Source organism: Ctenopharyngodon idella, chromosome 18 (genome assembly GCF_019924925.1).
Source record: "Ctenopharyngodon idella isolate HZGC_01 chromosome 18, HZGC01, whole genome shotgun sequence".
Lineage (NCBI taxonomy): Eukaryota > Metazoa > Chordata > Actinopteri > Cypriniformes > Xenocyprididae > Ctenopharyngodon > Ctenopharyngodon idella.
In genome coordinates, this window is record NC_067237.1 from 21,757,717 (window position 1) to 21,785,642 (window position 27,926).

The following is a 27,926-nucleotide window of genomic DNA, read 5'->3' on the forward strand; positions in this document are numbered from 1 at the left end:
AACTGTCTCATAAATTTTGTTTCTAAATGCTCGAATCATGACAAAAATCAGTATTTTTCAGGCTGGATAAAGGTAATGCACATGCGCAGTCCTAAATGCACGTCTCTTGTGTCCCATTTCAGAGGCGCGCATCTGACTGTTTCTATAGAAAACCGGAGCTTCTAATGGCCGCTGCAGTGATCCACGATTGGTTCTTATTCAAAACAATACGAGTGAAGCGTCTTGTGTTATTCTATAGTCTTTGCTATAAAGAAACTTTTGTGCAATAGAACGGTTCTATGTATGTTTAAGGTTCTTCATGGAACCAAAGAATTAAGAACCTTTATTTTTAATAGTGTATTATATACATTACTGGATTAAAGTTTGTTTAGTAAGATTTTTAAATGTTTTTAAAAGAAGTCTCTTGCGCTCACCAAGGCTGCATTTCTTTGATGAAAAATACAGTAATACAGTATTGCGAAATATTATTACAATTCAAAATAACTGTTATCTATTGTAATATAGTTTAAAATGTAATTTATTCCTGTGATGCAAAGCTGAATATTCAGATTCAGATTCATCAGATTCATTATGTCACATGATCCTTCAGAAATCATTCTAATATGCTGATTTGCTGCTCAAATAAAATGCTTATTATCGATGTTGAAAACAGTCGTGCTGTTTAATATTATTGTGGAAACCGTGATACATTTTTCTCAGGATTCTTTGATTAATAGAAATTACAGAAAGTGAATAGAAAGAACAGCATTCATTTGAAAAAGAAGCTTTTGAATTATAAATGTTTTACTGTCACTTTTGATCAATTTATAGTCTCCTTGCTGAATAAGTCATGGGGCCAGATTTACTAAACAGGGCAAATTAGTGTGAGAGTGCAATCTACCAAGAGCAGTGCAAATTAGCATCTGGTTTAAGACATGCTTTTTTTTGGGTGGTAAATAATGGCACAAATACCAGTAAATTGACTAGCGCAAACCTTAGTAAATCACCATGCATGATTCATTTAAATACTCTCCTCCCATAAATTTTGTGTCTGAAAGGGAAACTCCTACAAATGCATATGCAGTAAGGTCAGCCGCAAAAATAACCCTGTCCATGCCTTTTCAGCGCCATTTTTTCACTGCGTGTCTTTAGTAAATCCTGACAGTAGTTTTTTAAAGCCAAAAGAGGGTTTGTGCTGGTGCAAGCTGTTAGTAAATCTGGCCCTTAATAAAAAAATAAAAAAAAACTTTCGAATGGTAGTCTATATCACAAAATTATGATTATTTATTTATTGCACTAATTAATTTAAACTAAGCTCTTCAGAATATTTCTCTTCCTGCGTATATGTGAATGTACCGTATCCTTGTTAATCTGTGTCTGGACCGACGCCAAAACATCTCCCAGTACCACTGCAGTCTCTGCTGCTCAACCCAGATATCCTCTCATTCATCCCATCTCACCAGGATGTGTCAGAACCTCTCTTCCACTGAGAGAGGAATAAACCAGTTGGGTTGGTTTGGCTATTCTTAGCTCCAGCAATGAGAACCTGCCTGCCAAAAACTCCAGTATTAACTGGGGACTCTATTAGTCCACTGAGCTCAATGTCTATCAGACACGCATAATAAAATGACTGAGAGAAAGAGAGATGGTGAAATAATGGTTAACCAAGAAAGAAAAGTTACATAAGTGTTGAATGAAAAAAAAATCTAAGGGTAAAAGCTGCCATTAACTAGTGCAGTACTGTGGTTGTCAGGTCTGTTTAATTGCTTCCTTTGTTCACCGTTTCATTCCTGCCCTTTTTCACTGCTCTCCACCCTGAGCAATGGAAGTAATATCTATAAGAAGAAAAGATTACTGGCTTTGTTAAATGCAATCTGAATCTCATCTCAGGCCTTTACATATGAATATGTGTGTAATTATCAGTGTGTGCTTGTGTGTGTATGAGTGGATGCATGTGTAATAGTAACAGAAATTACAGGAGGCACAGAAAAGCTCTTTCCACACCAAAGTTTTACTTCCTAATTGACCGGTGGACTTCTGAAAGGAAGCAAAGGAAGCAAAATGTATGTTTTTAGATTAATGTTATTTGTGGATTTGTGTTTTAGACTAATGTAAATTCATGTTCAAGCTCTACTCTGTGGTCAGTAAGATTTTTTTTTTTGTTGTGAAGAGAAGTCTCTTATGCTCACCAAGGCTGCATTTATTTGACCAAAAATACAGTAAAAACAGTAATATTTCACAATATTATTAAAAAATTTTTTTTTTCAATTTTATATATATGTGACCCGTGCTGGCAAAATGAGTTGGAATGCGCACAGGCTAATTACGAGCTACAGGCAAAACAAGTCTAAAATGTCGATTTTGGTCGAATTTGAGGTTTTCACAAAAATGAGTTCATTAAGCCCTCATCTAGCGATCCAAATGCTTCAAATAGCAATTAAACATCTAAAAGTATCTTTATTTGGAGTACCTTTCCTTTGTCCATGTTGTATATGAAAAATGCCGTTTTTCTCACTTCAACACTCGCGCTTCCCCCTCAGCAAATTCCTCATTAGTCGAAGTCTGGTATCATTTTAAAGCGTAGCATTCCAACTTTGTGAATATTGATAGCGAATTTTTGATGGCATGAGTCTGAACCAATGAAATGTGATTTTCAAACTCATGCTAATGTAAACAAATCCATCTTACTTTCACTGACTGACAGATCCAAAGCGCGCACACAAAGACGCTTCAGACAGTGCGTGATCCTGATATACACATATAAACAGAATTACAGTACTATATTGAAATAATATAATATTGAAAAAAAGTTTAATATATATATTTTCCTATAGATATTTGGTTTTGACGAGGTGTGTGCCAAATTTGGTGTTATTAACAGAGATTTTGTTTTGGAACCCTCCAAACTTTAACTCGATTTTTCTCAAAATTGACTTTGCTGACTCTATCGACTTCAAACAGGTGTGGCTCAGTCATTTGTTCTCTGATTCCAACAAATCACACATCATTTTGAAAGTTTTTTAATAGAGAAATGTTTTAATAGAAAAATAACAATAACTCATTTTTGAAAATTTGCTCATTGCGACTCATTTTGCCAGCACGGTTCAAATATATTTTAAAATGTAATTTATTCCCTTGATGGCAATGCTGAATTTTCAGCAGCCAACAAGATCAATGTTGAAAACAATTGTGCTGTTTAATATTTTTGTGGAAACTGTGATACATACAGTATTTTTCCAGGATTCTCTGATGAATAGAAAGTTCAAAAGAACATTTATTTGAAATAGAAATTGTAACATTGTAAATATTTTTACTGCCACTTTTGATCAATGCATTCTTAAGGAATAAAAGTTTTTTTTGTAATCTAACTGACCCTTAACTTTTGAATGGTACTGTATACTTGAGACTGTCATCAAGCAACCAATACTATAATAATATTTGTTTATAATGACATACTGTTTAATAAAATCAAGTCTAATCAGGTTTATGCATTTTCCAAAAAAAAAAAAAGCTAAATTAATGCTGTAACAAGCAAGGCTAATTTACAGACTGATTTAACAGCAATTACAAAGATATCAGCCAATCACAGCAAATGTGAAAACCTTATGTGACTTATGTGGCCTTTATTTCACCCCCTCACAATCAATACCTGCCACCGTCCAAAACATATACACTTTTAGACAATGCTACTTTAGATGTGATATTTTTATTTGAAACAAATATGAAATATCTACTCAAACAAAACATCCCAGTAATCTATGTATTATTATGTTATCAGAAACTGAGCAAAATCTTTCCATTTGTTGTCAACCATGTTTTTATTTTCTGGTTCTTAATACACCGGATTGTATCTGCACAGGTCTGTGGATTTTGACCTCTCAGTATTATAAGACTCTTCCCAGGAGGAAGCACTTGACCTCTCAGTATTATAAGACGAACCTCTTACCTTGTTCTCCAGACGTCCAATCAGCTCAGCCAGTCGGTTGATCTGCGCCTCAAGTCCTTCTTTTCTCACCTCAACAGCTCCTGACAGAGACAGAAAGGCACAGTGAATAATTTGCAGATAGTTTCAATGATGTTTTACTCTTCCAGGCACCTGAAACCTCGTCTCAGTGTGGCTGTCATAGCAATACGACAGGGTGAATCAAACGTTCAGACATTATTACTAAGCTTAAGTCATTACCTAGATTATAATGGACGTTTCCACATTGCTTTTTGCCAAGGTGTTCGTTGGGGCAGATGACACTTAAATATTAAAAGAAGCACTGAAATACATGTTTTTTCGACATGTACCATGGTATTACCACCTAATACCATGGCTGTACCATGGTAATGCCACCACGAATAATAAAGGAAGAGTACATACTGTAAGAATATTGTGTTTCGCATAAAAACAAAAGTAGAAAGCGATTACCATGATTTTCAACCTTCCTTAATTTCTTTTATGCAATGACAGATCCTATTAATGAGGGAAAAGGTTTTCCTGCCTTTGAAATCAGCCCCACTTGAGGTGCCAAACCAATTATGCTCTAACACCTCCTTTGTGTTGATGAGGCCAGCATAATGGGGAGGGGAGACATTTTGGAACACATTAACTGTTACCATAGCAATAGCAGGACCAAGTAAACAGGGCCTGAAACATTTTAAAGGCATAGTGAGAATAGTGAAAATAATCATATAAATAATTTTGCCATAAAATCAGCTCAGAAAATGCTAATAAAGTTTACAATTCTATCTGGGCCTTAGCAATACAACTGACATTTCTTTATAAGGCATTTATAGACTAGAATGGATGAAGATAATCTGGGAGTCTTGCCACATGCTCTTTCTGCTTAGGAGACTGTCATGTTAATTAGCTTGGGCGCTTCAGCCACAACATACTGACGTGGAAGGAACATCAGTTTAGGATCCAGTCAGGACCAAGCTGGGCTGAACCCCAACCTTTCCCTGACCACCTGCTCCATTCTGATTTACTGCTGTCAAATGAATAACATGCATGAAAAATTGGAAAATATTTCAAAGTCTTGCCAAGATTGAAACATTATGAAGTAGGCTACAATGACCCTTTGAAGAAACATCTCAGTGAAATTATTGATAATGTTATGACCACTAACCAATAGCCTTAAAATCTATAATTTTGTCTAAACAAATTAAAAATAAAACACTAAAAATGAAAATCAAGTGAACTTAGGCACCACAATATTATAAATGTAATCTAAATGTAAAAATAGTTGAAATTAGCAATTAAATATTCAATATTGGTAATCCAATATCAGTATTGACTAGGGTTGACCCCGAATAGTCGACTAAACGTTAGTCAACGAGAAGAGACTTAGTCAACCAAAATTCTATCAGATGGTTAGTCACAGGAAAAAACAAAACTCCACAGGAAGTGGCGAAGTCACGCAGTCCATGAGGGAGAGATCGCTAACGGCGGGTCCTTACAGTAATTACAGCATGTCGGGCAGGAAATCCAAACATTCGCCTATAATCCATCGACCTCAAATATGGCTTATCATTTGAAACATGCAAGTAGTAGCAACTTTACATGGCTGCTCACTCTAACGTTAACGTAGATAAATTTGTGTTATTTTTAAGTGCATATTCAAGTGTTTGTGTGGAGTGTGGAAGCTAAAGTAAAGCGCGCTTACTGCAAGACATGGATGTGCTGGTGCGATAACTTGTATTTTTTCCTGATAACAGCAGAAACAACTTAAAATGCACATTTTTGGTCATACAGATAAGAGTAATGCATCATTTGAAACTTTGTGTAAACAAAATGTTGTGCTTTTGTAAAATAAATAAAGAAGAAGGTGCGTCCACTATACTGCGGAGATGGCGAGTCAGCATCGTCAGCTTCATCTTCGCAGCCGACACTGACTCAGAGAACACTAGTTTATTAATAAACAATTAAAATGTCTCCTTGCTATTTTTTTCTGACACATTCATAATCATTACTTTTGCCGGTGCTTTGCTGCAAGCTTTAAGCATAAAGCGCGCCAATAAGCAATATATTCCGCCCCCCATCTCCAGTATATGTGGTGGTCAGAATTATTGGCACCCTTGGTAAATATGATCAAAGATGACTATAAAAATAAATCTGCATTGTTTATCCTTTTGATCTTTAATTAATAAAATTAGCAAAAATCCAACCTTTCATTGAAGGAAAAGAATTGAAAGTGGGGGAAAAAAAAAAAAAATCACATTACGTGTTTTTCTCCAAAACACGTTGGCCACAATTATTGGCACCCCTAGAATTTTTTATGAGTAAAATATCTCTGAAGTATATTCCCATTCATATTTACATTTTTTTTTAGTACACCAGGGTGATCATGAACATGAAATTGTCCAGCCATGACTTCCTTTGGAAGGAGTATAAACATGAGGAAACACAAAGGCCAAATTCCCTTAATCATTCATCACAATGAGTAAAACCAAAGAATATAGTTCTGATGTGCAGCAAAAGATTGTTGAGCTTCATAAAATAGAAAGTGGCTGTAAGAAAATAGCTAAAGCATTGAAAATCCCCATTTCCACCATCAAGGCAATAATTAAGAAGTTTTAATCAACTAAAGATGTTACAAATCTGCCTGGAAGAGGACATGTGTCTAAATCGTCCTAATGCGCGGTGAGGAGGAAAGTTTGAGCGGCCAAAGACTCTCCAAGGATCACAGCTGGAGAATTGGAGAAAAATCCTCTGCTCTCATGCAGAAACAATCTCCAGCATATTCAGTTGTCAGACAAGACTGGAACTTAAAACGGGACCGGCTTCTATGGTCAGATGAAACTTAAAAAAGAGCTTTGTCCACATTTATCCCCACATGGATAAAAAGTACCCCATGCCCACGGTTAAATATACTGCTGGATCTTTAATGTTGTGGGCCTATTTTTCTGCTAGAGGTCCTGGACATCTTGTTCAGATACATGGTATCATGGATTCTATCAAATACCAACAGATAAAAAATCAAAACCTGACCGCTTCTGCTAGAAATCCAATAATGGGCCGTGGTTAGATCTTTCATCAGGACAATGATCCAAAACAAACATCAAAACCAACACAAAAATGTGTCACTGAGCACAAAATGAAGCTTCTGCCATGGCCATTACAGTCTCCTGACCTGAACCCTAAAGAAAATGAGTGGGGTGAACTGAAGAGAAGAAGCACTGGGAATCAGAAGGATCTGTAGAGATTCTGCATGAAGGAACAGTCTCTGATCTCTTGTCATGTGTTTTCCAAACTCATCAGGCATTATAGGTGAAGACTCAGAGCTGTTATCTTGGCAAAAGGAGGTTGCAAAAAGTATTGAATAAAAGGGTGCCAATAATTGTGGCCAACGTGTTTTGGAGAAAAACATTTTATAATGTGATTTTCCCCCCACTTTCAATTTTTTTCCTGCAATGAAAGGTTAGATTTTTTGCTAATTTTATTAATTAAAGATCAAAAGGATAAACAATGCAGATTTATTTTTACAGTCATCTTTGATTATATTTATCATAGGTGCCAATAATTCTGACCACAACTGTATATTCAAGTAATTAAATTAATATAAACGTGCGATTAGTTGACTAATGGCTTAAATGAACGACTACTAGTCGACTAGAAAATCTTTAGTCGGGGGCAGCCCTAGTATTGACCGATAAATAAAAAAAATATCTCTAAATAAATAAAAAAAATTCCAAATAAATCTCTAAATAAAAAGAAAAGAAAGAAAAACTGTATATCAACGAATTATTTATATTAGATTTATAGCATTGAGTCTGTGTGTGTGTGTTTGTGCAACATGAACAGAAATAGAGAGGAGAGTAGCGTGAAAGAATGAAAGCAATTTGAGAAAAGCCTGTGATTGACTGATGGGAGAAAAAGTGCCAAGTCTCGCAGAAGTATTGATCAATATTCTCATCCCGGTGCTCATAAACTACAGCTTGGACAGCACGCTCCAATCATGGCTCTCCCTGCCGGATCTGACAGCTAGAATGGTGCTTTTATTGTGAGCCGAGTCAGCTTTATCTGTGTCTAGGGGAAATTTAAAACTAGTGCCAGTGTTTGAACGTCACCCATAAAACAGACCTCTTCGATTCAGCGCTGTGGTGCTACTCGAAGAGTATTGGCATTTCGACAGGCCAACTTTACAATAAAAGTGAACGAGAGGACAATTGAGATCTATATGAATTACTGTCAATAAGGAGTCTGCACATCAACGTGAGCTTCTTTTACAGCTTTTTGTGCTGAAATGTCAAATGGCATCTAACATACCAGCTGAAATGAAGACACACTAAGATCAGACAGCCACTACTCTAAATAAGCTCTGGTTCTGTTTGAATGATAAATCCACAGCAACAGAAATGTCTGTATTGCTTGGCTAATTTGAAGAAATTGACTGTATGACTATTCGATTAGCACTGAGATGCAGAGGAAAGTGAGATGGGCATTTCAAAAAGAATTATATATCGTCTTTCTCTGCGACACAGAAAAAAGAAAAACACTAGAATTAATTTGTTACCATATCTCCAAGTGCCCTTTAACTCCTTCTGACTGAAGCTCAGGAACGCTTTGAGGAAGACCTCTTTTTTCACCCTCTCCTCATTAAAAACTCACACATTTCTTCAGTTGCATCATGCATACGAGACTGTCGTGAGCGTGTGATATGTGCTGACTTGGCACACGAAAGGCTTTGTGTTGTTTTAGTGTCTCTTTAGAGCGGTTTCATAACCAACTCACTGGAGCTCAGTCCCAAATCTCATCAGTAATGGAAATGTGGAGTATGTTGATACAGAAAGCCCACGGGAGAGCCTGCGAACCACATCGTTGACAGACTTTAACTATGCTTTCGGCAATTAGACGGCATGAGAAATGGTAAATGCAGATGTTTTGTGTGATACTGTAGTTGGCCACCAAGTCTGCACCACAAAACAAGATCCTTACCGAATTGATTTATGCAATGTTTGGAAAAACAAAGCCATTGATGAATAGAAGCAATAAAGCAACACGCCAAATAGACCATTAAACAAGTCCTCGAGTAATCCTCTGCTAAAGAAAAAGTACTGAAAGTGTGGCTAAAATGCCGTCTCTAATCTATGTGCCAATTGTTCTAACGGGGGTAATATTGCTAAAGTCAGTTTTTTCCTCTCACAGACCCTGGCTCAGGAACAGCCAACATGTCTCAATAAAGATTTCCACTGACTACATTTGCTTGTGACTCACTGAATGATACTTTAGTAGAGTTTAGTGTTTTTATGCATTTTAAGGTATCATGGTGAGGTACAAAGGTAGGCAATTATGCTGCCTTCTAAGATATCTTCTGTTGGCCAAATTCACATGTATGCATCACAAGTATTCAAAGAGAAGGAAAGCCCAGAATGCATTGTGACGGGCACAGTGAAAAAAAAAAAATCATCAAAGATGGCAGAGAAGGCGAAAGGTGATTATAAATAAACATATTTCATTTAATATTAAAATCTATTAATAAAAATAGTTCAGTGTAATAAAAGAAAAAGATTATATTACCCTATATTTGTGTGTGCTATGTACACCATTCAAAAGTTTTGGGTCAAGATTTATTTATTTATTTATTCTTTAAGAAATGTATACATTTATTCAGCAAGGTTGCGTTAAATTGGTTAAAAAGTGACAGTAAAGACATTTATAATGTTACAAAATATTTCTATTTCAAACTAATGCTGTTCTTTTGAACTTTCTATTTATGAATCATGAAAAAAGTATCACAGTTTCCACAAATAATATTAAGCACAACTGCTTTAAACATTGATAATAATTGAAGAAATGTTTCTTGAGCACCAAATCAGCATATCAGAATGATTTCTGAAGGATCATGTGACACTAAAGACTTGAGCTTTGTCATCACAGGAATAAGTAGCTATGTTTCCATCCACCTATTTTTATGCGCATTTTGGGATATCGCATAAAAAATGCTGAATGGAAACTCCAAGATGCGCATAAATTCTAAAAATGCGCATAAAAAACATATGCGCTCAAATGAGTAGGATAAATTTTTTATGCGATACGAAAACATGCGCATAAACTACAATGGAAACACCTTGACCGATTAAATTCCTTGATGCGCATCAAAAAAGACATGTGACTTTGCGACGGCATGGCATAACTGGACCAACTAGCAGACCGATCTTGTTGCACAGCATCTGAAATGCTGTTTTGGTCATTCTGTAATGCCTGAGCAAGTCTGTTGTTAAAGTGGTTCAGTATAATTCCCTCCCAGAAGCGTTCACAAACACCAGACATCTGAATGCAAGATAACATGACAGTGTTGAGTGGGTTTCGTCTGCGTGCTCTGAGGCGCAAGTAATTTATTTTATACAAAAATTATTATATACAGTGGCTTCTACTGCAGCAACTTCCATTTTTCTTAGAGATATTTAGCGCCAGTTTATCAGGAAGTGGCGATTTTGGTCTCTTCGACTCACTGGATGGAATCAGTGGTTTATTGGCAAATGTTTTATGCGATATTCCAAATTTGCAACTTTGGATGGAAACATAGCTAGTGACATTTTAAAATCTATTAAATTAGAAAACATATATTTTAAATTATAATAATATTTCACAATTGTTACTCCTTTTATTGTATTTTCTGCTCAAATAAATAAAAATATTAAAAAAATCTTACAGACCCCAAACTTTTGAATGGAAGTATATATATATATATTTGCTTAGATAATTGTGGCATTATCTATAGACCATTCCGAATCACTCACTAGAAGGCAGCTGTAGTAGACAGCAAGACAGCTTACTAAAGGTTTGGAACAGAGCTTATGTAAATGAAGAAATAAATGAGAGGTTTCTTGGAAAAGAACTCTTAGGCATATGAGGCAAGAACCAACCATTTCATCGCAACCTTGTTCAAAAAGTCTCATCACAGCTGGTTCTGCTCACATAAACAGATGCTGCATTTATGCTGATGCTTGGAGACATAAGTGGATTCAGTCAGTAAAAATAAGTCACTTTGTAAATTTTGTGCCATTGGGGTTATTTCAGAATCTTTCAGACTTGAATTCTAGTAACACATCTAAGGCATAATTACATACTTAAGTTCCAGTAACTTCATGATGCATAAAAATACATATAGTGAATGGTGTGCACTATAATATTAGTGCTATTATACCAAATAACTCCTTAACGTGTGTCCACATTTAGTTATTCAGTTGTGTTTGGAAACAGATGAAGTGAATCACCTCACCTGCACCTGTGTTGATGTTCCTCATGCTCTCCTTTGCACTGACTCTGTTGTTGGGAGGATAATCTGGCACGGGGGCCTCATAGCGCCTATCTGGGACACGTGGGCTGGTCTTACTGGGGTAGGATCTAGGTCACAACAGGGAGAACAAGGATAAGGAATACAGATGATGTGTTTATCTGAAATCAACTAAATATTAAAATGATACGAAATTACTCTCAAATGTATGATGGCAGCCCAATAAACAAATTTATAGATTGCTTTCAATCACATACCCAAGTGAGATCCCAAACCTGCTCTATTATTATTGTGCATTTAAAGCCCGCAATTAATGTAATGTAATCTACTTAACTGTTGATGACTGATGTCCTAATGGACATGTATGTTGATGAAACATGCTTTGGGTCATGATGAATAATGCTCTTTCTCACCCCACTGATGAATGCTGCTCATCAATGGCATCCACAGCACTCTCTACAGAGTTCAGCAGAGACTGGATCTGATTGGCTGATTCCTTCAACAGGAAGCGGGTCACAAACTGCTCAACATTAGTTCCACGTTCATATACCTGCAGTGAGTGAGGGAGAAAGAGACAGGAAGAGGGGATTGAAGGAGAGAAGACAGATAAGAGCACGTCAGCACTTTTCGACGATCTTAAGCATGTATATTTGATAAAGTCCTGTTTAAGAAATTCTAGCAAACTTTGCTCCAGCTTTAAGCAAAACATGATCCGGAGGGTCTCAGGGGAAGAACAGATCTCAAAGAAAGGAGAAAAACAAGATGCTGCTCATGTAGGTAAAAGCTTAGGGCAAGTTAAGTTCTGAAAGCTTGTAATGGTATTGGACATTAGAGGAGCCAAGGCTCATTGATCCTTTGACATTTTGACCGCTTCCCTAAACACTCAGGGTCTGTTTTACACCATTGAGGCATAATGTCTCACAAGGGTGTTGTATTGGAAGAAACAGACTTTAAAAGTGTTAAAGACTATGGTCCTGCAGCTGCTTTAGTGCTGAACTTTAAGCTTTATTATTGTACAAACACATGGATTCTGTCAAACAGTTGCCCACTGCTGAGTCTTAGTATAGAGGTTTACGACCTTTTAACCACATGTCTCATCTTTTTTTGCAATTTCCTCATATATTCTTGATCATTGCCCTGTCTAGATATTGTCTAGATGGCAAAAAACTTTCTTGTGCAGCAGCCAAGACTCAAATCAAGGGCATTGTAAAAAAAAAAAAAAAAAAAAAAAGTAAACATCTAATCTCTGGCTTGCTCAGTCATTGTTCATTGGCACTGAGATTTTGCTCTGATTTGCAGAAAGATTGTCATGGTCAGCGTTTTAACCAACCCTGGCCTTCACGGATCGCAATTGAATATCCAAATGGGAAGGCTGCATTGGCAAGGAAGTAAAATTGGACTGCAGTGCTGGCCTCTGTAAGGTATCTCATAAATTATGCTGCATTGCCATGCAGACTTAGGATGACTGTGTATAAAAAGACCATAACAGAAGGAGTAATAAAGGAGACTGGGAGCACTGACAGCCTGTAGTACTCCATCAGTCCAAGAACACAAAGTATGTGAGTGAAGGAGAGGGGTGAAATGGGGGGCTGTGTAGCCTAGCAGTTAAAATTCATTCAAATGAAACGATTGCAGGTTTGATATATGACTTAAATGGATAGTTCACTTAGAAATTAAATTCCATAAAATACTCAGCCTCAAGTTGTTCCAAATCTGTATGAATTCCCTTCTTTTTTGAGGAAAAAGTTTTGGACCACAATGACTATCATAAAATGAATAAAAACAATTGAAACATTCTTAAAAAAATCTTTAATAAATAAATAAATAATAAAACTGTTAAATGTAATTTTAGCAAATATTCATTTTTCATACTGTACACTTCAATGTTGTGATGCCTAAATTCACTTTGGCTACATTCGCACTGTCAGCCCAAATCCAATTATTTGTGTATCCATTTGAAATCTGATCTAAAATTATTGACTGTCCACATTGTTTATTGCAACTGTTCAGATCCAATTGTGCGTCCCATGCTGCTCTTTCATTTTCCTGAATATCTGCATTGGTTTCTATGGCAATGATGTTGCATTGGTAGAAAGGGGGAGAGAGTGGGGTAAGATGAGCCTTTTTTTTTTTTTTTTTTTTTTTTTTTACTTATGTGGTCCTCAAGACAAGAGAAAATTAGGGAGATGTACAAAGAAAGTATCCAAAGTAATTTCAGGATGTTTCCTATCATTTTAAATGATCAGAATACATCTATAGCCGCTTTTCCACCGTCGGGCTGAACAGTTCTTAGAATGGTAAGGAACGGTTCCAGTTGTGTTTCCACTGGAGCCTGGTACGGCACGGCACGATTACAAACCGTTCTTGACCTGGAATTCTCTGCATGGTTGTCTAACCGTGCTGAATCGTGCTGGTAGAATGCGTGAACTGATGTTGGCACACAGGATTGGTCACTTGTCTGTTGCCTGGCTACCAGTTTCTCCATAGCTGGCTAAGCGCTCTATTTGAGCTTCGTAAACACAAATTAATAATAAAAATATTAATAATAAGAAATATCTGATCATCCTCCATAACGCGGTTGTTATTTACCTCTAATATCATCAGTAAACCGTTGCGTTACCAAGGCAACAACTGACGCTTTTGAATTACATTCAAAAGAGCGGCCGTTATCAGCCCCACAGTGGAAAATTAAACTGTAACCGCACCAACTGGCCCGGATCGGCACGGAATGGAACAATTACGCAATGAGAACCGTTCGGCCCGACGGTGGAAAAGCGGCTTATGACAAAGGGTTCTAAAAATATGGCTTCTCATAAAAAAGTGTGGTTCAATTTACCCCAGGTTGGGGGTAAGTTCATCCGAGTCAGTGGGTAAGTTGCACCATCTGGGTGTAAACTAACCATCTAATTGAATCTGAATCAAACCCATGTGAAATTTTAAAGATAATTTACCTCTATATTTTACCTTTTCTTAAAGCTAACGTAAACAACATAAAACCAATCAAATGAAGTTGAAATTTCAATATCTTTAATTGTTTGCATTTCTGAAACAATACGCTGAACATCAAAGTTGTAACCTTCCCAAAAACAGACTAAACAGAGAGTTTGTTGAGTAAAATTAAATAATAAATTAGAATGAATGTCTAGAATAAATGTCACTGAAACTAATAAAAATTTTAGTCAAAAGGTTCTTGGCATGGTAGTTTTTCTGCAATGTCGACCATGTTAGGCCATTAGGGACTACAGGTGGAAAGATATTTCTCGCAAAAAAAAAAAAAAAAAAAAAAGACTGGCTTGCTTTCCCCGCTAGCTGCCATTTTGAAATAAAACTAGCTAGCTTACCAATTCAGGTTAATATTTAGCTAAATGATTTGCATGGTGTTATACAATGCTAAATCACCAATATGCATCATATATATTTTTAGACCTGGACAAATTTGCTTTGATGTAACAGCCATTACATCTGTTATGCTAAAAATTTTCTTTGGGAAGCCAAAAACGGTTTTTAAAGTAAATGGGTACCTTCCACTCCTCCCATGTGCTTCTCCTTTTCACTGCCTGGCAGAAATAATGGGTGGTTCCAAAATATATGGTCACATGACAATAAAAGTGTACAGTTGTGAAGATACAGGGGTGGGTCAACTTACCCCCACTGACTCATCTTACCCCACTATCCCCCTATACGCCAAAAACAACAACAACAACCGCAACATGGAGGGGTTTGCAATGAAGATGTTGTCTTATTTACAACATGACAATGTGTAGCCGCCATGCTGGACTACTGCATCTTCCGAGGCAGCAGCAGAAACAAAGGACACGTATGTGTGCCTTTATTCCATGCTGTCGTCTCCGCCGGTTTCAAAACATATCTCCGTTATATTGTTATTTTTTGCTTGTTTGGCACTTTGCAACAACACAACCTTGTTTCTGCAGTGACTTCCTATAACAACATCTTTACATTTTACTTGCCGTGAGAAAGTGACATAAACCACGCAAAATCTGATCAGAGCAGTCAGACTGAAACAGATTTCCAGAAATGCGATTTGAATAGGATTTCAAACCACATATGAATGTAACTCGAAGTGGATTTGTAAAAATTGCATTTCATGTGATTTTTTGCCATTCACACTTGCTAAATTGGATCAGATTTCAATCAGATTTGCACAAAAATCGGATTTAGAATGACAGTCTAAACGAGACCTTTGTAGCTTTTAAAATGACTGATTTAATTTTTTTGCTTTATTTTTAATTTTTTAATTTTTAATATATAGGTTATTACAATAACATGAAAATAAGTATTATTTTATTATTGTGCATTCCTAGTATTGTTTTATGGTGAAGCTGCATAAAACTTTGCATAAAGACTTCCTCTGGCCCTGGCTGTGTGGTGAGAAAGATTCTTTTCTAAATGGAGGATGGATGCTAGTGTTTGTCATGCTCACCTGCCTGAACAAGAAGTCACCAGGTGGTGACGATGGCAGTTGGGAAGGATCAGAATGATTTATGCTAACGGTATGCCAGGTCAGTGTCTCTGCAGTGTGTTTTAGTGCCAATAAGGGCCTTAACACACATCAGCAAGCATGGAGGCAGGGCTTACTGTCCATGCCAAAATAAACATGATTTCTCAACTGGCAAAACAAATAACTTTTCAATCCCGCAAAATGCTTTAACCAAACAACAGCAATGATGATGATGTTAGACGTAAATCAAGAAGTAAAACAAATAACCTGAAGATATCTATACAAATCAAAACTCTATATAACTGTGGCAGGCCTTTAATGAGCTGTAAATGTGTTTGAACTCTCAGGACAACAACATGCTTGGAGCGAATCTAATGATTTGGTGCCCAGACTGCATGAGTGCATAAGGATATGGGTTGTCATGAAATATTCATTCTTCTCTATTATGGCTCCAGCAACACATACACCCAAACACAAATGTACAAATGGTCTGTCACCCTTCTGTAAAATATGCTCTAGGCACTTCTGAAAGTGTGACTGATAAGGTGAATTACTGAATAACAATGAATGACATACTGGACTAAAGCATCCCGAGACACCTGCGCACAAGCCAAGACCTAAACAGTCGAAAAAAGCATTATTTTATGTGATGCACAAAGACAGGTTTTCCACAAAATAAACAATGTCAATAAAAAAAAGATAAAAATACCATCAGGGGCTGAGGAGGAGGTTGTGAGGAATTGTGATCTTACAATTGGAGATTTTCCACAGAGAATATATGTCATCTTTGGTAATAAATAAATAAAATGGAAGCGCTGACAACTAATCGTTTTTTGTCCTTTGCAGAGTGAGCATTAAATATAATAAGCATGGAAAAAGCAGACAAGTGCATAGTACTTGCGCAATATTTCATAGTTCAAAGTGAAACTCATATCAAGTTTAATAACCAATGCTGGTCATTTTAAAAAACAGCCATTGACAAATGAACCCCAGAATAAAATGGCATATTATAATGGGACATGTAATTTGACTGATTTGTCCCAGCCTCTTTAAACGCAATTTTGCATATCACAAAATGTTGTTGCTAAGAAACATATTGACTGCTGTTGCTAGGATACGATTAATTGGCTCATGTCTGAACAGAGAATGTCTAGTGTGTTTTTGTCTTAAAATAGATGAAAGCTCACAGTTATACTAACATGTTTACAAAAAAAAAGTAAAAGTCACACCCTTGTATTTGTTGATGAGGCTGGCTGATAAAGATACACAGATCCACTTCCAGATAATTATACAAGATATAAGCATCTGTTCATTTCCATTACATTATCCATTACAATAAATAGCTGTTTATCTAATTGTTTTATTTTTTTGAATGAGCACCCTCGTAACAAACAATAATCATAGGCTGGTAAAAACAGTCATAGATTGACAGACACCTATTTTTTTATATTAATATGCTGAAAAGCTACTCAAGTGACTTTATTTTCCCCATTCAATGCTAAATAAAATTATATTGTAAATATACTATAAATGTATTAAAAATAAAAGTATTATATTAAATATATTATTATTATATAAAATATGTAGTGCTGCAGAGACTCTTTCCCTTCCAACCTAAACAACATTTTATTAAACACAGTTTATAGCCTATATATTTACTCCACGGACATGGAAAATAGGGATAGACAGACCAACGCCGAAGTCCAGGTACTTCTCAACTTTTACGCTAAGGAGGAAATCCAACACGACTTTGAAAGGACCAAGCAAAACATGATTATGTATTTCTGCTCAGCTAGCGACACTGGACATCAACCACACGGCAAACTCTATAATACTTTTTCATATACCATTTACTATCTTTGTTTAACAGTTTTGTCTAATAACGAATAAGACAGGACTGTTAAACAGATTGTAAACTAATAAAGATGGAGAATGGGAGCAGGATTGCCAGGTTTTCACAACAAAACCCGCCCAATTGCTACTTAAAACTAGCCCAAAACTAGCCCTAATCGCGTTTCCGGGGTATAAATCGTCCCCTGGTAAAAATCGCGTCCCGTGGGGTAAAATACACGTTTTTTGGCGGGGTTCCCCTGGTAAAATTAACATTCCAGGTGCTAAATATCATGTTATTGGGGTCGCTTCAACCCACGGATATGAAAAACACTGGCTGCATCCAAAAACCTAGGCAGCTAACTTGTTGCCTCGCTGCCCTATCAGGCAATGATTTAGCAGGCAGCGTTTGCACACGAAGGTACCTCACGAAACTGATTTCGGACAGACTTCTGAGGCAGCGTAACAATTTAATGATAGATAACAAAACAGAGAGCACTTTGGTAACAACAAATTGAATATTTAATTACTACAATACTAACTTCTCACTAGAAATGTCATTGAAAGTATCAATAAAATGTACACTTTACACACAAACTGACCACCAATCTCAAATTTCAGATGCCATCTTTATTTTTCAGCTCAACAGTCAGGGAATGGAATGCGCAGGATTGTGAGATATCAAAGGCAGTGAAGGATACATCTATGCTGCCTTCAAAAATATATCAGATGAAGACATCTCAGGAGACAGGATGTCTACCTTCCTACCTCCTTATCCTGCCTTATCCATTTTTCAGCTTTCGGACACAGCCACTTTTAAAGTAGCCCAATTTGACTTTGCAACACTGAATGGGAGCGCTGTGTGCTCAGGCACTGGCTGCACCGTCAAGATTAAAGTCCCGCACAAAAACCAGAGCGGCAAGTTGTAAGTGACGGCTTACGTCACTTCAAAGTGCCAAGTGGCGGTGCGGATGCAACCAGGAAAATGGCCCTAGGGGAACATTTAGTTCTTGGGTGGCCGCTCTAGTGACTAGTTCCTATAACTTAGTTCCTGTAACTACCCAGTGCGAAAGCCCCTATTGATGCAGTTCAGTCAGCCTGCTATTTTATTCCATCCGTTACTCCTGATCGGAGGCTCCTGTAAATATTGCGTTTATATGTAGAGCCAGCTTCAACTAAGTTTAATGGAGTAACGCAAAAATATTTAGTAGCGCGCAAGTTGTAACTTAGTGCCCATTTACGTCAAAACAGGCTAAGTTGTAACTTAGCCCCTGATCATCATCTACTCTCTGCTGCTGCTGCTTCTTCTCCAAGTGCTAAATGAAAAGAGGGTTAAACGGTTCTCTAGAATAAGCCGAAAGGGTAAACAACTTGAAAAGAACATCCCTACCAAAATTACAGAGCACAACAGAGGCAAGCAAAGGTTTTCTCCCACCTACGGTCTAAACCTGGGCTCAACCTAGTTAGACAAAGCTTCCGAGAATTGAGAGAAGAGATTCAATCACAATCGCATTAGCCAAGCCTGAAAACAGAAGTCATGGCATAATGCAGTTATTCAGCCAGGGACACATCCATTCACAGGCTCGAATCACAGTTGCTGAGACTTTACAAAACCAGGATTAAATCCCAGTCTGGTAGAAAATGAAGAGATGAGAACATAGACTTCCTATTGTCGAAGAAGGATGATTGAGCTGTGCCTCCATTATTGTCTGAGAGTGTGTGGGAAATGGGTTGTCTAATGCTACAAGATAAAGACTTGCACTTTGATTTCTGCTGTTCACTGCAGGTGTCTTGAGTATCTGCTGCTGAAGGTTTATCTAACTTCGGGCATCACAGTTTCAGGAACTGAAGCCTTTTGGGAGGCTTTCATCTGTTCCAGCTACTGCATTTTCACTTTCATCTCCCCCAGAGAGAACAGTTTAACCCAGAGTCCATTGACAGACTTAGAGTTAGGATTTTATCCTTTAAGAACAGATAAAGTGTGACGCTGCAGCTGTGAAAGGCAGAGAATTTTAAGAGCAGCATAGTCACGCAATCAGCTATTTCATGTTCCTTTGACCCTTCCGTAGTGCAGAGAAAGGTTGGAAGTACATTTATAGTTTTCCAGATTGTTCTTCCTTGTATTCAACAAAGCAAAAAAATATTCCTGTGAGAAAAACGCATCAATTTCACCTTTTAAATGCAAGATACACAACGGTTCTCTTTTAAGCCTATGCAAAGCAGTGATCAATGAGAGCAATAATCCTTTCCAACTTGCTTGGTTGAATTATGGATCAAGATTAATACATCTGTGTTTGTAGTAACTGTTAGTGATTTAATTTCAGTTGATTTTGTAATTCTGACAAACAGCAAAAATCTTTTAGTAATAAAAAGAACATAAGCTGAATTTGCAGAGGCACTCAACAATAATCTTCATTGCCAAATATCCATATCCCCATGTGGAAGATTTTACACCACATCATAGATCTTTATTCACAAACCTTATTAGATTGGATCACTTACTACATGTCAATCAAATCCTCTGTGGGTTTGACCTTTATTGGTTTGACATTTAGATTCCTGAGGGCATCTCTAGAGGATAGACTTCATTGCAGGCTTATATGGGAACTTGTATAAATAAGTTAATTCTAGTTTACCTCAGAGAGTGCACAACAAAAAACAACCAGTGAACTTGAAAGTGCAAATCTTTATTCACACCCCACAGGCAGTGGGAGGCATCTGAGAACAATGTTATTCTCGAGCTGCAGCCACCACCAGCAAACATGAACAGGGCTTCTAATTATAATCGCCTCTTGCAGAGTTTTCCAGGCAATTTTAATCAGGCTGCTTGATGTTGGAGAATTATCATCACAAAGACAGGACTCGGTGTAACAGTGACAGCCTTTGCTTTCGACGAGGAAGAAACACAGGTCTGTGTCACGGTGGGAGCGTTTCGTAACCGCATTGATTGAGACAGCAGTCAGGAAATCTAGCGCTCCAGCTGTGTTTCAATTGTGCCCACCTCTATAAACCATAATGGTGATGAGGCAAGTATTTACCATGTTCAAAACACAAACCATCATCAGTGTCTCTTTCAGCCATCGCTTTTTCTTTTTTTCCACACAATTCATGGGATTAAATGACACAGGCTACTGTCAATGAAAGAATGGTTGACCTTATCTGTCGAAATTTCCCATGTTGCTCCAAACTTGTATGACTTTCTTCCGTGGAACCCAAAAGGAGTAATTTTGGAGATGCCGCCGCTCTTTTCATTGCAACAACATAAAAGTAGTCCATGTGACTTTATTTCAAGTCTTCTATTGCCATATAATACTCTTGTGTGAGGAACAGAAGCAATTTTAAAGCTGCAGTCCATAACTTTTTTTGGTTAAAAATGATCCAAAATCAATTTTAAAATTTTTAAAATCAATTTTATCAAGTACATAACAAGCTAGTGTTCAAAAGTATCTCCTTACCTTAGCCCGATTCACAACGTAAGCTTGTAATAATGTTTTCTAATTCGAGTGGTACTGGTAGGTTTCTGCGGGAAATTCGAGCACGTCGCCGTTCGTCTTTGCGTCATTATGTCACGTCTGTTTACATAAAGAAGGAGTCCCAGCTAGTAGGCTATATCGTATGTGAGGATGCTGCAGGTGGCGGATCATTTATAGCCTTTTCTCGCATCAACTGGAATAATTAAACATATCATTTTGATGGTGGATTGTATGGTAGGACAAATTAAAGGGTTAGTTCACCCAAAAATTAAAATTCTGTTATTAATTACTCACCCTCATGCCGTTCCACACCCGTAAGATCTTCGTTTCAAAACACTGCTTCATGAAGCTTCGAAGCTTTACGAATCTTTTGTTTCGAATCAGTGGTTCGGAGCGTGTATCAGACAGCCAAAGTCACGCCCCCCAGTGGTGAACCACTGAAATTTCGAAACACTTATCACATAACGAAGCCTCGTTTACTGAAATCACGTGACTTTGGCGCTCCAAACCACTGATTCGAAACAAAAGATTCGTAAAGCTTCATGAAGCAGAGTTTTGAAATCGCCCATCACTAGATATTGTCATAAAGTCGTTATTTTGTTTTTTTTTTGGTGTGTAAAGATGATAATTCCGCAAATAACTGCATTTGCAGGTTTCAAACAGAGATGGCGACAAAGAGAAAAAACTTACGGACTGCAGCTTTAAGTCGGTATTCACAAATCATCTTGTCTAGAATTAGGATTAGGGCAGATGTCAACATTTTTAGTGAATAATGACTTTAGGTCTGTTCATTACACAAAGCTTTTTAAAGGTTTCAGAATACTTGAAATATTGTGCACAAGTCATATGGCAACCTTTTTGAAGCTTGAAAGCTCCAGTATATTCATTAAAATTTCTATGAAAGAGAGAAAGCCATGCAAGTTTGAACAACATGAGGGTGAGTAAATAAAGACAGGAGTTTCACTGTTGGATGAATTATTCATTTTACTCCACAGTACAATAAATAAGAGGAGGAAGGACTACTCATTGACATCGTTCTTCACAAAGGCAGTGAATTTCACCAGCAATGACACTTAATGAAATGCTGTGTAAGATTCGGGCAATAGAGTTCACGATTCTCCAGCCATCACAATGAGCCATAAAACGCAGTCAGAGACAAACTGCTATAGCTGTGGACTGCAGTTCATCATAAAATGCAGCAGCAGAGAGATTTATAGAAGGAGCTTCAGAAGTTTAATGAACAAGTGAAAACATGCGCTGTGGCAGCACTTAGCTCTCAATGGGCAGGCGCAGGGCCCACCGCTGCGCTAGAGCGTATGTTCACATGCTGCCATTCACACATGGAGAGATGAGTCTCAGGACAGTAATAAATGACAGAGGTGAGTTCTAGCAAAATGCCTAGTGCTTCATATGCTTTTGAAACTACCACTTCACACCACAGATACAGGAAAGTATTGAAGATGGATAGTGGAACATATTGGAAGCATGGCAGCAATCTGCTTACTGTTTAAATCAGCAATGTACCTAAATGAAAATTCTTGTATGGAACCGAAAAGCAAAATTGAGGGTTCACTAAGCTGGAAACCAAGTTCCTGATTTTTTATTTGCTAGTTTCATTGCCTAAATTATTATAATATAGTTTTTTTTTTTTTTTCTGTTGTGCCTTTTTCATAGAAATCACTGTGTGAATAGAGGTGCATCTGTCAGGGTTAAAATGAAAGTGTCGGCCCACTTACCAACAGTCACTGATTTAATATTCATGAAATGTATTGCTTATTGAACAAATGTAAACAAAACAATCATAAAAAAAGTTATCACTAGCATTGTGCAATACTGTTCAAAAGTTTGGGGTTGGAAACATTTATTTGATCAAAAATATAGTAAAAACAGTAATATTATGGAATATTAGTACAACTAAGGCTGTGCGATATGACAATATACTGTATATCGTTAGAGATTTTGCTATATCGTATATATCATAGCATGTAAATATATTGCACTATTGACACTTCAGAGTGATGAAATGCATGAATGAGAAGGTGATCGCGAATTAGAGACGTGCTTGATGTTAAAGTGTATTAAGCACAATAAGTAGGGGTGGGCGATATACTGGTAGACACGATTGGCTGGTTGAAATTTGTCAACTGGTAGAGATTTTGGACTATCGTCTCTGTCAAGGTTACGCTCACGTGAGGTTGCTATATTGCGTGGTCACAAAAGATTATAATTTGCATGAGTTTTTAAGCATTGCGGTTTAAAAACAAGTGGTTTTAAACCATTTAAGTGCAATTAGCAGCAAAAGACAATTAATTTCAGCATATGCATGCGCTTTCTGAAGAGACTGTTTCTCAGCGCCGTCTGAGAGACGCGCGACATGAAGCCGCTGCTCACAGAGCGTGTGAGGACTGAACTTTTTGAAGCCTAATTGGGCCTAATTGGTCTTGAACGGTTAAATACACATACCTATGTGCCAAAGTGACCATGGATTTGCAAGTAAACAGAGCCATTTATGTCTTAAGTGAAGGTACAGTTGAGAAAGAGAAGGCTCGAGTTAATGGATCAGTGCAGTCAGTCTTAAAGGGACAGCATCCAGATTTACCTGCTGTCATTATTAATGCTAATCAAAATACAACAACAACAAAAAAAATTGAGAAAATCTCCCACTGCTTGCTTTTGTAACTTTAATAAGAATAAATGTATATTTAATTTACACAGTAAAGACTATGCATTGTTTTTTATACTTTTGATTACTTTATACATTTTCTAGTGCTTAAAGTTTTTTCATGTAGTCTATTTCATCTGTCTATGTTCTGTAGCTTGTCTATATTGTGATATATATTGTTATCGTGATATAAAATTACTCATATCGTCCAGCCCTAATTACAACTTAAAATAAATGTTTTCTATCTGTATATACAGTATTTTAAAATGTTATATATTCATGTGATGACAAAGCAGAGTTTTCAGCATCATTACTCAAGTCTTTAGTGTCACATGATCCTTCAGAAATCATAAATATTATTATTATCAATGTTGAAAACAGTTTTTCCACAATTTTTGATGAATAGAAAGTTCAAAAGAACAGCATTTATTGTAAATAGAAATATTTTGCAACAATGTATATAATGTCTTTACTGTCATTTTTGATAAATGTAATACATCCTTGCTGAAAAATAATTAATTTCTTTAAAACAACAACAAAAAATCTCACTGAACTTTTGAATGGTAGTGTATTTATATTATTTTAATTGAAATAAAAGGAAGCAGAATTAAATGAAATGAAATCCAAACAATTCATATTACTGATGTAAAAGTCCTTTTTAATCATTCATTTCATTTTTCAGTATGAATTACTCATAAACATGTTATAATAGAGACACGTATGGCATACCGTTTGAAATGCCACCTAGAAATTTTTTTATTTAATTATATTTCATTATATCTCATAACTTAACCTACATTTTATGGATCAAAGTGGTACAGCACATTCCTTCTGAGAACGCTAATGAATTGCAATTAATGAAATACTTGTTTCTGCCATTTCTAATCAGCTTCCTGTGAAATGTTGCCAGTTCAACTGAAGATTCAAAACATTGAAATGAAACATTTCCTAAAATCTTTATTTTACTTGATCTTCTGAATTGGAGATTCAATAAACCAAGTACTTCAGAAAAACAATGATTAGACTATGAAACAGTTCCTGTCAATTGATCTACAAAAAAATCAGCACAACAGTGACATTCTGATTCACTGGTGTATCCCACCGCTCTCCTCTCATTGTGTTCATTTTGTGTCCATGTTGTTGCTGCAAAAACTGTAATTTATCCCAATGCAAATGAAACCATAGAATGTAAATTTAAAATGACTACCAACGAATGGAGTTTAAAGCCACTCAAGTTACACAACACCATGCTTCAAGTTTCGCAAGGCAGAAAGGAAAGTGGTATTTGAAAAGCAATTCCATAACATACAGCAGCTTGAGACACTAAGCCAGGCTCATTAGCACACAGCTTGCTCAAGGATAACATTATGGCAACATGCAAAACTCTATATTCCAGGCTTGCCACCTCATAAATATTCACTGTGCAAGGGAGGAAAGAATGAATTTGCTTATTGTTTGGGAAAGTATTTTTTTATCCTGTCCCCAGCGCTAGGCATTTAGATCCCCTAATAGGCCATAACACAGCTCACTGTATATGACAATAGTACACAGCAAGTGTATGAGAAGACTGAAGCCCTCCACACTAACTGAATCATCAGCAGCAACATTCCAATAAGCCCTGAATTAAATTACCTCTGAGCACAGTGGTAATGCAACACAGTAGGTTCCAGAAAACTGAGTAAATGTCTCTGTATACAGCAGTTTTATGTTCTGGAAAACACTTCCATTTTAAAGTGTCCCTGTTATGCTATTTTAAAGGTTTTGTTTTGGGTCTCCTACAATAGGTTTACATGTATCCAAAGTCTTTAATTTTCTCAAAGCATCACCTCTTCTGTCACAGTTTGATAAAGGATTCGGTTTCTCTAAACCCGTCCTTTCTAAGAGCTTGGTCAGATGGCCCAGTCTGTTGTGATTGGTCTACCACTTACAGCATGTGTCGGAAACTAAATGCCTATTACCATATCAGATTTTCAGCTCAGGAGGCTTCCTCAGTGCTTGATACACAGTGATATGAACAGTAACAACGGTTCCAATGCGACTCCTCATCCTTTTGAAGTGCATGCAAAGTGGATTTGCTTTTGCAGTGCAGAAAACAGCGTCTTCTCAACATGTCGACAACTCTTCCAGGCCTCAGCTGCTACTACTACAGTGTTTGAGGGTGGGGCAAAGTAGACACTGTTTGCAGGCAGCCAAAGAAGACTGTAGGTGGGAATGAAAATAAAATGAAAATTTGTTACAGGAAGTAAGGCTGGAATTACTGACGAATCACTTCAGGCAGTTCAGAATCAGTTCTTTCTTTTAGGACACAATAACTCCATTTGTCGTGCACTTTGAACTTTGAAACTTTGCAGATATTTAACATTCACAAACAGGTATATTACACTGCATGAAAGGTGATATCCAAAAAAGCATAATAGGGACAATTTAAGATCCATGATGCTACATACCTTTAACACTTTGCTCTTATTGTTATTATGATAACACTTTAGTTTAGGGTGCAATTCTCACTATTAACTAGTTGCTTATTAGCATGCATATTAGTAGGATATTGGCTGTTTATTAGTACTTATAAAGCACATATTAATGCCTTATTCTGCATGACCATATTCTACATCCCTTAATCCTACCCAATACCTAAACTTAACAATTACCTTACTAACTATTAATAAGCAGTAATTAGGAGTTTATTGAGGCAAAAATCATAGTAAATAATTAGTTAATAGTGAGAATTGGACCCTAAACTAAAGTGTGACCGTTATTATTCTACCTACATGTACTATAAGGCCAAAAGTATGTGGATATGCCATAAGTGGTTACCAGGGGAACTAGGTAACCGGGGTGACACTATGCAACTAGAAGCAAATGATCGCAAGTGAGAGTGACTGAACACTGAAGGTGTGAAATAAATGCCTATAATGTAACAATAGCCAAACTCTCTCACCTCAAGTCAGCATGAAATGAAAGGGGAGAGAAGTTCTGTACTATCTGCGGCTAAGAAAACATTATTTTCAGGAAATGTCCTTCACCTCTATTTGGGACCTCTGATGTACACAGCATGAGTCTATGATAGACTGTACTTGTTGGCCAAGCTTAAAAAATGAAAATAAGGCAAAGAGATTTGCTGCATCCAAAATCAAATACTTCCCTAGTATACAGTGTGCGAAAAACAGTATGCCAAAAGAGTATGTCCGAATACATAGTATTCGAAAAACAGTAGGCGAAAAGTAGGTCACGTGACAGTAACAACATGGCGGATATAGTACGTCCATTCATACAATATAAAACATACTTTTTTAAGGTCACGAAGTAAATTCAAAACTCGTACTCAGACGGTATGCGATTTCGGACGCAGGGATTAACTTCTCTTTTCAGCATGGAAATCATCAAGAAATACATGAACAAAGCAGTTTTGGTATAGGATAAAATTTGACAAAAAAAAAAGTTTGGAAACTTTAAAATGAGAGATTTTTTTTTTTTTTTTTACTTGCATAAAGGACTTGTTTATGGCAATATATTTATAGTTATATGGCATATATATAGTTTATTGCAAAATATTCTAATGTATACACTACAATTTAAAAGTTTGGAGTCATTAAGAAAGTGACAGTAAAGTCATTTGTAATGTTACAAAAAAATTATTTCAAATAAATGCTATTCTTTTGAAATTTCTATTCATCAAAGAATTTATTCATTCAATCAATATTGATGATAATAAAAATAATACATACATATTAGAATGATTTCTGAAGGGTCATGCGACACTGAAGACTGGAGTAATGGCTGCTGAAAATTTAGCTTTGCCATCACAGGAATAAATTATATTTTAAAATATATTCAAATATATTTTACAGTATATGTGTTTAAATGAATGCAGCCTTGGTGAGCATATGTGACTTCTTTTTTTAACATTTAAAAATCTTTCCAAACCCTCAATTTTAAACAGTAGTGTATAAACAGTAGTAGTGAATCACACTGACTTGTGGCTACAGGAAATAATATCACCATTTCACAATCTTAGAGCTTATGGTATGCCTATTAGTTTTCCCCTGTATAAAATGAATAAGAAACCCAGCTGATGCACTCCATAGCCTTACACATCTGCCCAATCCCTTCAACATAGTATCACAGGAATTGCAGGGGTTTACAGTAAATCAGAGCTGACAGGAAACTGTATTTGGAACCTCAGAGACCAAACCTAACTCTGTCCACCGCAATCCTCAATCTAATCCTGTCAAGATAGAAAGAACAACTGGAAAATTGGTATAAAACAGTCCCCAGTCCCCCTCTACCTGCCAAAA

At 36.7% G+C, this 27,926-nt stretch overlaps 1 protein-coding gene across 2 annotated transcripts in view; it reads right to left on the bottom strand.

Moving 5' to 3' along the window:
• Positions 1 to 27,926, bottom strand: part of necab2 (N-terminal EF-hand calcium binding protein 2) — a 104,413-nt gene that overhangs the window by 16,707 nt on the left and 59,780 nt on the right. For both annotated transcript variants that reach the window (XM_051870692.1, XM_051870691.1), the window contains exons 6-8: positions 11,618 to 11,754; positions 11,190 to 11,314; positions 3,926 to 4,005 (exon numbers count right to left, since the gene is read on the bottom strand). In XM_051870692.1, the coding sequence (XP_051726652.1) occupies positions 3,926 to 4,005; positions 11,190 to 11,314; positions 11,618 to 11,754 (342 nt within the window). The remainder of the gene's footprint in view (positions 1 to 3,925; positions 4,006 to 11,189; positions 11,315 to 11,617; positions 11,755 to 27,926) is intronic.